Below are 12,928 nucleotides of genomic sequence, written 5' to 3' on the forward strand. Positions count from 1 at the left end.
AATAGGAGAGAGATGGATTTGTTTTACATTTGATCTCAGAGATATAGTCCAAGATTCGGCAAAAAGGCAATTAGTAAACAAAAAGGTGAAACAAGCACAGCAATCTAGCTCTATATTGACCCCAAAATTATATACTGTATTGTATTATAGGACTCCAAGCAGTTATAAAGATCATAACAATCAAAGCTGCTCAGGCATTAGAATTAATATCGAGTCAGCAAAGCCAAACAAAAATTGTAGTGTATCAGAACAGGTTGGCTTTAGACTATTTATTGGCTAAAGATTGGGGGTGTTTGTGGAAAGTTTAATATATCAAATTGTTGAAAATAGATGACAACAGGGAGGTCATCCTGGGAAAAACAAAGGATATCAGAAAAAAATTATAACCCAGGTATCAGTCCAAAAATTGGAAAACAATGTTAAAAACTAACTGGTGGGGTAATGTATTGAGAATGGGATGGTGGATTAGGATTCTTCCTTTTATGTGTTACAATGGTTCTGATGTTTCTTCCTTGTTTAATCCCATGTTTCATTTGATTAACGACAGAGACCAAAGAATGCAAGTTGATAAGAAATATTGCTCAAGCCAAATGATTTATAAAGAATATGAGGAGGGATTGTGAAAAATGCATATTTTATGATTGGCTTTTTGTAAATATTACAATGAATATTATATATGTAATGTTAGAAAGTTATGCTGTATTAATTCTCTTAAGTAGTGTGTTAAATGTATTTTTAAGTTATAACACAATGCTAAAATAGAAACTATGCTATGTAAGATACTTTTTAACTAGCTCAAGAAAGAGATGAGATAATCAAGAAATTCTTCGCACAGAGATGGCAGTGACAGGGGCCCATAAAGAGTTACTGCCTCCTTATCAGAAAAGACATTCTTCCACCTTCTCTCTGTCTTTATGGAACCACCACAATTAAGGGGAAGTTAGATCTTTTACTTAAATCGTCTTAGTAGTGAGAGGCATGCTCTCAGGCATTTTTATTTTCTTTTTCTTACCTTTAGAAGGCACAATGACTGACTTTGAAAAGAACCTGCATCAGGACATGGTTTCTCAGCTGCATGACTTTGCTGCTGCTGGAGACATAGCCAGGCTGAAGGCACTGCTCAGCCACTCCCCGTCACTGGTCAATGCAGCTGCACAGAATGGCTGGACAGCCCTCCTGTACGGTGCTAGAAATGGACACCTCGAGATTGTGCAGGTTCTTTTTCAAGAGGGGTAAGCTCTTTAGTAGACCCCATTCGAGAGCTCTGTTTTGCACCCCTTTTTGCCCCCATCAGTTTTGTCTCAGAAGTAAATTTACCAGACAGATAATAGCAGAATTTTCAGGGCTAAGAAAATGTACTCTGTGTCAGTTTATAACTGTTTTCTGCTATTGCATCATGCTTTTCATATTTGCTAAGAAAGTCTAAAAGTTATAAGCAACTGTAAAGTTACTCCTTTGATATTCAAGGTTATGTTATCATTTTTCACAGAGGCCAACAGACTAGAACAAAGTTTGCACCCTAATTCCAACCACTGTATTGAATATAAATTGGGTGTATTTGATTGTTCCACTTAAATTTTTCCTCTAAACTTGATTTGTAATCCACTTGCATCTCTGTAGTGTAGAATGTTTGCTCACTCTTCAGTAGGACATCCCAGACTCATCTTTTCCAAAGTTACTTCAAATGGAAAATGCTTTAAAACTAAGTTAGAATCACATGCGTTTAACTGAATTTAACATTAATCAGGACCAGACTGTTCCGTTCTGAACTCCTAGTTACAGAAAAAAGCAAGTTTAGTTCATTCTTTAGTTAATGACTAACTTCAGGCATAGCCTTCCATATTCTCCAGTAATCATCCCATCCATTCTTGATTTTTTTTTCAGTCATACCCAAGACCTGTAGCCTCTGCTGGGGCTCAGAGTGGGGCATTAGATAAACCACTGGTTTCTACAATAATCAGTACATTCCAGTACGTAGAGGGTATCGTAGTGCCAGATTTTGTGTATTGAGGAATCTTTTGAGATGCTGGGGAATTTATCAGTTGGTAAATAGGATAACAGTTTTTTAACTTAAGCTTTTCTTAAAAAAAAAATAGTTAATATCGTTTTTTTAAATGTCCTTTTCGTGGCTGCTCTGTTAGGCAACTGAATATAGTTTGTTAGATGATTCTGTACCCTCACTGGTCTTCTTTTAGTTAGTGCTTAGAATAATTATTTTGACAATTAGAGTTGCTGGTTATACAAGCATGAATGTCTATGAAGATAATATTTCATAACATTATAGAGAATAATTCTAGAAATCTAGTCAATTTTTTTTGTCACGGAATTGTAGCATCATAGAATATCCTAAGTTGAAAGGCACTCACAAGGATTAAGTCCGAGTCATAGTCCTGCATAGCACTGTCTCCAAGGATCACACCATGTGCCTGAGAGCATTGTCCAAACACTTCTTGAACTCTGTCAGCCTTGATGCTGTGAACACTGTCCTGGGGAGACTGTTCCAGTGCCCAGCCACCCTCTGGGTAAAGAACATTTTCCTGATAGCAAACATAAACCTCTCCTGAGAGAGATTCATGTGATTCCCATGAGTCCTGTTACTGGTCATGAGAGGAGATCCTTTAGCAGCAAAAACTTGTAATTTAAGTTTTGAGTAGTTTTCTAAACAGTATACTCAAATACCCTCAAAACCTACTGAGTTTAATATAAAATCTCAAAATGGTCTTGCCTGTGTATCAGCAACATAAATAGTACTGTCATCTTCTGGTTTTAAAAACTGATGAGTCTAATATTTATTACATATTTTGTAGTTTACAGTGACATTTCTGTTTTACTTGCAAATTTAATATTAACAAATAATTAAATTGTGGTATTTTGACCTTCCAGTGAACCTCAACCTATTTAAAGCTTGGATTTCCTTTTGGTTTTAGTATTTAAATGTATGTGATGAGGCAACATTCCCTTACCTGCTTCACTTTACAGACATCTGGGTAACTAAAAGATCCCTACAGGAACCAGCTTCTGCCACTAATGAGAGGCTGTATTCTTGATTTGAATTTTATGGTAAATCATCCAATATCCTGAGTTAGATGGGACCCACAAGGATCAACTCCTGCAGCTGTACAGCTCATCCCAAGAATCCCACCATGTGCCCATGTGTTTGAAAGCATTGTCTAAACATTCCTTGAACTCTGGCTTTGTGCCCTGTCATTGGTCACCAGAGTGAAAAGATTAGTACCTGTACCTCTGCTTTCCCTTGTGAGGATGTTGGACACCCCAGTGAGATCTGTCCTCAGTCTTCTTTTCTCCAGACTGAACAAGCCAATTAACCTCAATAAAATATTTTATTGTAAAAGTCTTGTTGCTGCTTCCAGTAGATTCTAGAAAGTAATGCTTGTTAGGCTTCTTTTTTTTTCTTTTGTTTTTTTTTTTCCATTTTGATTACTGATTATGAGGAACAGACCTATAGCCTGACTTTTGAAGCTCTGGTTTTGAGCCTTTTTTTTAATGATACAGTATGTGGAATTTTAATAAATTCATTGCCTTTGTACTACTTCGTGAATTTTGGTGAATGGTAATCTGAAAAGGATCAAGAAGAAAGGATCAACAAAAATGAAATGCAGCCTTGGCAAAAGAAGAAGTATAATTATATTTTGTCACCATGATGCTAAACATTTTGCCTAAAGATTATCCCAGTATAGACAGTGTCTAGAAGTTCTTGTACCTTAATAGTGTCAGATGTGTATGCTCTAAGAATAATACAGCATCAGGACCCTTCCTAAACATATTTACTCTGGTAACCTCAGCTCTTTTCTGTTTATTCAAGTGTGACAGATCCATCATTAATAAATCAAGGCAGACAACTCTTGACATTGCTAAATTTTGGGGGTACAAACACATAGCCAATTTGTTAACTAATGTGAAAGGTGATCGGAAACCTAGATTTTTGTCAAATGATGTGAAAGAATATGAAAATTATTTTGGCATGACACTTCTGGAGTGAAGGAGTGATAAAAGAACAGATTCTAAGTGGTTAAGTAAAAAACAAAACCATCCAGCTACAGTGTACATCCTCTTCTCAAATCTAAGTCCCTTGGTTACTTTGGGTGGGGGAAGAGAGAGTTCACAGCAACCAGAAGTAAAGCTTTGCAGGCTGTACCACAAGGATGTGGAACAGTGCATGAACCAAACTGAAGAATGTACCTTGATTGTTCTTGGAGTGGACCTTCAGTTTGACATGAACCTGACGGCTGCTTGCAAGGGAAGAGTTGAGCAAGAAGATTAAGAAGATGGGTTAGTTGCTTGGTTTGCTCTTAGCATTGGTTCTGCTTCTGCTGAAAAACTTAAACAGAAGCACAAGGATTGTTACTTTCTTCACCCACCAATGCCAGCACTACTGCAGTTACCTGAAAAAGAAGCTGGTAAGATGCATAAAATGCAGCAAGTACAAAATGTATAATCATAAAGATACACTTTGGTATTCCCTGAGGTATAATTCAAAGAAAAGACAAACCACTGCAAAGAAATTTTGTTTTCAGTGGCTTTAGAAATATTTTGATTTTAAAAGCCTGGTAGTGGTTTTGTGAAGAATTTTGTATGTAAGCAGATGTGCATTTGTAAAGGACTAATTTCTGCAGTGACAGTATTAGACTGTAAAACCTATTGATCATCATGGGTTTTAAACAGTACTATTTAAATATTAATGTACAAACATTAGAAACATGAAGGAAAAAAATCTGTCATTATTGAGTTTTCAGTAATGAAATTATTAATTAAAATTAATAATCACAAAATTATTAATTACTAGAAATTAGAACCTAAGTTCTTCATAACAGCGTGCTGGATACTTATCTGACAAGGAAGTGTTAAAAAGTCAGGATGCCAAAGTGAGTTAGTGTTAGTAAGGACATTAACAACGTTGTAGCAGTTTTGTTTTTACATAAGGATAAAGGGAAAGTTCAACTTGAATCTTAAGTTTAAATGGAACAATGCATTATTATTTAGGGCTACCTGGAGTAGCCCTAAAATGGTCATCTGAAAAAGACTTGATACATGTAATTTTGGCAGTTTGCCTACACAAAGTGACTTCTGTGAGAAGCAGGGTATATTGATCTGGATGAATTTGTTTCTGAATATGTCTAAACTGCCCTGTAGCTTTTTAATACCGTGTTCTATTGCATTTGCTGTGCTGTAAAGGAAAAGGTCTACATAACTCATACTGCTCAACTTCTCTTATGAGAAATCATGATTATGAGTCAAACCACACTCTGATTTTTTGTGCTAAACTTCAGTACTTGATTTTTCTGTGCTGTTAAAAGCTTAACATTAATTAGTATTTGATTTTGTGCATTCTCAATGTATTGTTTTAAAGGAGTTATAGCCCAGGTGAGATCTGTTCTAGCATGGCACCACCATTACTGATTCTGCCCAACATGTGGGAGTGCAACCAAGATTGAAGAAGAGGGTTATAACAAAACTTGCTTAAAAGAAGATTATCCCAATCTCCAAGGAATTCATAACACATCATACCCAAGAGTTGGTGAGAATACTCACTCAAAAGTGACTTGCTTGTAAATCAATTGCTTGTAAATGTCTATGCGTGTAAATCAATTTATTTCTAGTTATTTCAGCTGCTTACTTCTGTCCTAGGTCTTCCATACTTGTTTCTCCTCAGGCTATGTCTGTCTCAGCTCTTTATGGATTAAGTAGTTCAGGCTTCTCTTTCTTGCACTAGTCTATGATACAGAATTGCTGTGACAATGCAACCTTTATTTCAACAAGTAACATCAATTAGAAATTCCAACAGTATAAATTACATACCAGCAGTGTAAAGGGCTGTGGCAGGCACATTCTTCTCTCTCTCAGGATTTTTTCATAGAGGAGCACAGAGAGAAGAAAGAGAAAACAATTTCTATTTCTGCTCCTTGTTTTTCCCATGTGGAATATGTTTGGGGAATTGTTTACCTGGGGTGATTGCTTGATTGGATTCTGGTGAGGATTGTTTGAGCCTGATGGCCAATCAGATCCACCTGTGGCTGGACTCTCAAGAGAGGGTCATGAGTTAGATATGGTAGTTAGAAAAGTAGGTATGTAGTTTTAGTATCTCCTTTAAACAGTATATTAATGTATTATAGTATAGTTATAATAAAGAAATCACTCAGCCTTCTGAACTGGAGTCAGACATCATCATTTCTTCCCATCAGGTTCACCTGCATTTACAATAAAGGGTCACATTTTACTTTTTTACTTAAAACTAGATGACAATAAAAAGGGGAAAAGATCACGAGTTGATAATATTGCTTAGACCAATAGGAGAAAATATTACGTTATAAAGAAAGAAAGACATACAATGAACAGAAGTGAGAAAATTTGTTGAAGTGCAACATCATATGAGAAACTGATAGCAAAGAGTAAACAAAGTCAAAGGAGGAAAGTACTCAGTACTTAGTCAGTATTTGCATTGTCAGCAAAGTGTCTAGTTATTTGGTTTTTAGTCAAAAGACATTCTTCAGACCTCTGTGGTGAAGAGAAGAGGATAATAAATGAGTTTGTTGCAGAAACTGTTGGTATATGCTGGATGCATAGCTAAGTTAGTACTGCTGATTCTCTTAGCAGATTGTGTCCTTTGGTTACAGGTAATTTCTGTCCTGCATTTCAAGCTTTGGTTAGTGCCGCTGTGCTCTCTCTGAAGCCCCCTGGCTTCACCTGCCCAGCAGAGGCACGGTCAGCAGTGAGGGACACTCCCTTGTGTCTCGTGGCAGATTCGGGGAGCGGCGAGCGCTTCGTTGTCTGCCTTGTATGGAGGAGGGGCGGCATCCAAGAAGGTAATGAGGGAGTCGACTCACGGCCGGGAAAAGTCTCAGGTTTATTGTAAGCTCCGAGGAGCTCTGAGTTCCATGTTCCTGCAGTTGAAAGTGACTCACAAGGCTTTCGTAATCACCTTAAGTGCTGGGGCGGAGACAAGGGGGAGGGACGCCCACTGCCCAGTGGGGGAATCTGGGGGAGTTTAGGGGAGTGGAAGGTAGGAGGACAGACAGAACCACAAACCAATGGGGGAAGGTTAAGGGAGGGACCCGTTGCCTTTGTCCACTGACTCGGTGCCCAAGGTGGAAAAATTTGGGATGGTGGGATTAGGAGCTGCGTGATGGGCAAGGCACCAGGGAGGGGTGGCTTTGGAGGAAGGGCAGGAGAGCTCAGGGTGGAACCATTGGGAGAAAATGGGGGGTAAAGGGGCAAACCATTACAGAACTGTTACAAAGATATAAAAACACAATACAACAGGTTAGTAAGCTGCTTCTACTAAGCATGTATGTTGCACAACGAAATAAAGAGGTATCTTGCATGGAAGGTAATCCCAAAGTGAAATTAAATAACAGCTTACTCTGGGCATGGACACAGTTATGATTTCAATATCATTTTTGTCTTTATATGCATTGGTATGTAATAGACTTGAAGTTTTTATTGCATTAAGTCTCTCAAATGTTGAAATATATTCATTTTATGTCCTTTGCAGATCCTGTTGTGATAATGCAAGCCATCCCTCCAGATGGCGACCATTGCCTTTTAGGTAGGCAGAAGAGATTTCCCCCAGGAATGTTTACCTGCCTTGCTGGATTTTTAGAACCTGGTGAATAATTTCATTTTCTGTTATCAAATGTATTTTCTCAATAAAAGTATTATACCTTTACAATTACAGAGAAATTTAATTTGTGTTATCTCAAATTGAAGTTTCTTTGCTTCCTTATAGATGAGTTGTTACAATAAATACACTTATTCTGTACTTTGCAGCTGATGGTTTATAAAAAAAAAAGCGAAGAGTAACTTGAGTAAATAAAAATACCAAACTGTTTTCAAATCATGTAGTCTTAAATCTCTACTTAAATGAAAAACAAAAATTTTAAAATATCTCGCCTTGACTGGTGATACTTAGCAAAGGATTTTAGCGTAGGAAAAGTAAGTGTTAAAGTATAAGGTAAAGCTAACGTGAAGTTAAGCGTATGCCTATGTTTTTAGGGCCTGATTGTTTCTATGGAAGATAAGTAGAAATTACATAATTCTGAAAGAAAGATAAAGAGATATTTCAATTGCTATGTCAAGCGATAATAGTTGAAATTAGTTACAATTTTAAGTACCTGCAGAACAACTTGTAAAATATTCTTCTGTTTTGAATAGATCTTTATCACCAGTGAAATTATAGTGAATAAATGTATTCAATAAATATGTGCAGGTTGACATACAGTGGCAGCATGAACAAGTTTATTCAAATATCATTTGGAAGAAGTCAAGATATTTATTTCTGATGGATGGACCATGTCCTTTAATGAACCTGTAATCAACAGTTACAGCACAGTACATGTGTGCCTATGTAGGCTGGTTACCATCCGCATTCCACACACATACACCTATAGTTTTCTATGGATATGGAGGCAAAGCTTTCCATTGCAGTTTCAATTTACAGTATTGTCTGCATGTATTAAGACAATGAAGAATGAGTCAGGCAAAGGGAATAATACAATGCAGAAATGTGAGCAAGTATTCTAAATCTCTGTTTTGTTACAATTGTAATTCTAAATACTGATTTTTCAAGTTGTAGTACATGCTGTTACAATCATACTGAAAATCCAGAAATTAACACAGTGTTAGTTACAAATGAACAGATCAATGTTTCAAGAATAATTACAGGAATTATATATTTTCTACCTAATTTTTGACATTTTAGATATATTGATAACGACTTGTGCATATAATGAATTATCCATTCAGGAAATAAATATTATTATGGAGAAATTTATTTTCAAAGGTCCATTTTGCTTTGATGGCTGTTTTACATTATTAGACTTTTGTGTCTCGTGCCAAGGTCTTTGCCCTGATCTGTGAACTAGATATTTATAGATAATTGCCTTGGGCAGTTTCAAATCTTTTGAGTCAATTCAAAGCACAGTATGTGATTGTTGCTTGGCGTATTTTCATGAGCTGCTTGTTCTTTGCCCTTTTTGATTAGGTGAAACCATAGAAAATGTTGTTCAAAGAGAAGTAGAGGAGGAGGCTGGAGTCAAAGTTGCCAATGTTCAGTATGTCTCTTGTCAGCCGTGGCCAATGCCATCATCCCTAATGATTGGCTGCTTAGCTGTTGCAGTGTCCACAGAAATTAAAGTTGACAAGAATGAAATAGAGGATGCCCACTGGTTCACTAGGGAACAGGTAAAGTTCATTTTCATTTTCTTCTTCTATTGATTAGTCTGTGACTGTATTGGTTCTGGCATACAACAGACACTTTATTTTTCAGCAAGTCAAATGAGCATGTGTACTCTTCATTTTACCATACTACAGTTGCATTATATTCTGGTTGTAGGTTAGACACAACCAGAAAAAGACAGGTATTCACAGCAATGTCTGAGTTACTTGCAAGCTCATTTTATGACATTCTTGCCAGCTTGCTCTTCACCTTTGCCTTCTGTGAGATAGCCAAGTTATTTTAACCCATTTCTTTAGCAAGCCTGTGCTTTTCATGCAGTAATATTATTTAATAGCATTATTCATTACAGTTTCTCCAGACAGTCTACCAGATTTGCTGTGAGGGTGGAAGTTAAAGTAAGGACTCTGGCAATTCATTAGATTGAACATCTTTTTTCATGCAATACTATTTTAATACTCTGTTATTAAATGCAGCTTACTGTGCATTAATAAGAAATCCTAAACTTAGCTTCCATCAGTAGGTAAAATATAGTAAAATAAAAGTGAGGCAGAAAAGACTTGCACAGAAGGATTTCAGTTCATGAGTAAAAGGAAAGATTACTTACACAACCTAGTTTTCACAAGTTTTCCTGTAGGAAGCTTGGGAGCTAAGCTTTTAATAACACTGGACTTCTGCCTGGCAGTTCAAAGCGTTTTGTCTCTAAGTCACCTTGAAAGCAAAGTTAGTCACCTACAATCTCAATGTGTTTCTGTTAACACTAGGATCATTATTTTAAGGGAATATCAGTTCTGAATACAACTAGTCACATGCAGATTGGTGTACAGCTGGAAATATGCTTCAAAAATTACTGAAAGTGTATTCACAAGTTACTTGCAACTGTTTCAGAAGACCAAGAAAACACATCTCTGTGGCACTACATGTAAACATTAAAAGAATTATTTTTTCACAGTGTAGAGCACCATCTGATGGTCCTTGCCATAAAAAGGCTTCACAGAAACCTTAAATAGTATACTAGTGGTCTCCACAGTTCTGTTATGAAGAAGGTACCCTTTGGAGCACATTAAACTCAAAAATGTCATAATTCACACAATGTTGGACTTCCTCTGCATTTATTTTGGAGAATCTCTTAGTAGCTCTTTAATAGGTATAGCAATGGTAGACTGATGGATCTTTATAGGAAGATAATTTCTGCATTAATACAATGTTAGATTCCATATAGTTTATAATGTTATATTCTAAAGATAAAAAAATCTGCTTTTATTGCAGGTCATGGAAGTTCTCATTAAAGCAAACCAGTGTTCTTTCTTTGTACCACCAAGTCAAGCTATTGCACAACAGTTGATGAAACATTGGATTGGAATGAATGCTAATCTTTATTTCAAATAATTGATTTCTTTAAGTTATTTCTTCAATTGAATGCTTAATTAGGAATAAATTAGAACTGTTTGTCTAGTGAATGTGTAACCAAGTGATTTTCTGAGCCTTTACATTGGTTCCAGAGCTAAATTATGCAAATCTTTGTAGGTGTTTTCAGACCTGAATTAGATTTGGACAAAACTCAATAATTATCCCAAGCAAGCAACCAAATAAGTAGAATTGGTATCTTGTTGACTACAGGCTGTATTTCTTGTTCTAGAATGAAATGATTATGCCTTTTTCTCTTGCACTTTTTATGTTTGATTTGGTCTTCCCCACTGGAAAGAGTCACAGCATTACAAAGAGGGCTGTCTGACCTTGCCTGCTGTTCTAGTTCTCTGCTTACATCCTCCTGTTTGGCCTTAATTTTCTCATTTTTGCATATCTCCATTTTCTACATTTGACCTGTCACATGTACAGTGACATTCAGTGTTGAAAGCCTTACCAAGTATGGTTATTTTAAAGTTAATAGCATATGTAAATAGTGAATATGTGGTACTTTGTATCTTTTACATTAATAACCTAATTTATATTAATGCTCTAAGCAGTGCATTTACTCATCCAACTTGGCCTGCACTTACCCAATTGTATGTCAGCCAGAATTTAAAGATATAACACAATACTTTGTTTTTTAAAAAGGTGTTGGAGAACCATCCCTGAATGCCTAAGTATTAGTGTTTTTATAAGATAATAATGTACTTATTGATGCTAGGCAGTGAGTAATTTCATTCTCTGATAAATAGAAATTAAATTATAGAATAATGGAGAAGGCAGAACAAGACATATCTCAAAATATGCACAAAGTTCTTTGTGGAAATAGAGATGCTAAGATTGTTACTGCTATTAAGAATCTTACAGTTGAAAGAAGTATATTAACTGCAGCTATAAGACTGGGATAGCAATATGTTAATTAAAATATTTTTTTATGTGTTTTTAATGCTACAGATCAGATTTGTGTCTTAATGTATCAAGTTATTTAAGATAATATTGATATTCTAAAAAGGAAAGTATACTGATTTGTTATTGATTTCATTATGTAATAGTTTGTAGTCTGTCATTCTGCAGCCATTGCAGGAATATCAAAAGAAATGCAAATGACCTGAGGAAAATGCAATTATAGTGACAAATGTAAACTTATTATTTTATTGCTTGTTTATTTGGAGTAATTTAAATTGTTTTTAATAGTGATTGGTGTAATATTTTTTCCAAAATTCTCAGCAACCTGGAATCAGTAAAACTGTTGTACAAATCCTGATTGTTCTTTTTTTCCCCATGCATGTCATACTATGCTCAGCAGTTTTCTTCTTTTTTTTTTTTTTTTTTTTTTTGTAGGGCAGTATCTAAGAAACTTTAAAGCAAAAAGCCTTCCTGACAGATTTAGAGTATTTGACATATTGTGTTGCTTCATTCTCTCCCTTGTTTTAGCCACACATAAAAATAAAATACAAGTTATCTCTTGAAGTGTCTGGCAAGGAGAAGGAAACAAGACACTGCTTCCCTTAAAAATTGCTTCTACAGAGAAGGCAAGTTATGGAAAGCTGTCATAGGCCACACGTACCAGCAGGACTGCATGGTGACAATGGCAATTTTCAGTTGCAGGTTGTTCATAGAGTAAAGGAGAATATTGGAAAGTCTGCAAAAAGTGGTGGAAGCTAAGCAATGAAAGGAAGTTTCAACTAGTGCTGTAGTGATTACATTCAGAGAGATGAACAACAAAGGAATGAGGAGCCAGATGGAAGAGGAAGGATCAAGTGTACAGCAAATATAGGTAGCATAAAAATAAGTAGTTTATGGCTTTGAGTTAGCTAAATGTACATGACTAAGACCCATAGGAATACATTTGGAACTACTGGAATAGTTTTTTGTGTAGAAAATTATGGTGAGTGTCTATAGAGATGGGCTTCTAAAAGTAAAACTCCAAGCACAGTATCCCTAACCAATACTGATGTAAATAACCTATTTTTTGAGAATCTGTATACCAGTATTTATCTGAAGTTACAATGCTAATAAGTAAATTGAAAATGTATACTTTTCTATATGAAGAAAAACAGAAAAATAATTACATGACAAAAGGAACCACACAATCTCTGATTTTGAGAGTAATACTTTAATGATCTTTCAAGTCTAACACCTTCAGTGTGTCAACGATTTTTAGTCTTTATATATTTTCAAAATCTAAGCCAAGCTTTTGTAAAAGGTTTTGAAACTTTCAAGGCCTTCTTCCCTTACCAACAGAAGAATTCCATTTGCAGGGAAGAAGACAAATCTATTTTGTTTAAGAAAACTAGTTAGATAAATTTAATATATTTAAGAAAATAT

At 35.7% G+C, this 12,928-nt stretch overlaps 1 protein-coding gene across 1 annotated transcript; it reads left to right on the top strand.

The window, feature by feature from the left end:
- The first annotated feature begins 1,026 nt into the window (after positions 1-1,026).
- Positions 1,027-10,797, top strand: NUDT12 (nudix hydrolase 12). The gene is given in 7 exon segments (XM_068175732.1): positions 1,027-1,232; position 1,621; positions 3,824-4,418; positions 5,369-5,536; positions 7,511-7,624; positions 8,999-9,198; positions 10,460-10,797. Coding segments are annotated over 7 exon segments (1,404 nt in total). The 3' UTR covers positions 10,580-10,797.
- The last annotated feature ends 2,131 nt before the right edge of the window (positions 10,798-12,928 follow it).

Source organism: Anomalospiza imberbis, chromosome Z (genome assembly GCF_031753505.1).
Source record: "Anomalospiza imberbis isolate Cuckoo-Finch-1a 21T00152 chromosome Z, ASM3175350v1, whole genome shotgun sequence".
Taxonomy (NCBI): domain Eukaryota; kingdom Metazoa; phylum Chordata; class Aves; order Passeriformes; family Viduidae; genus Anomalospiza; species Anomalospiza imberbis.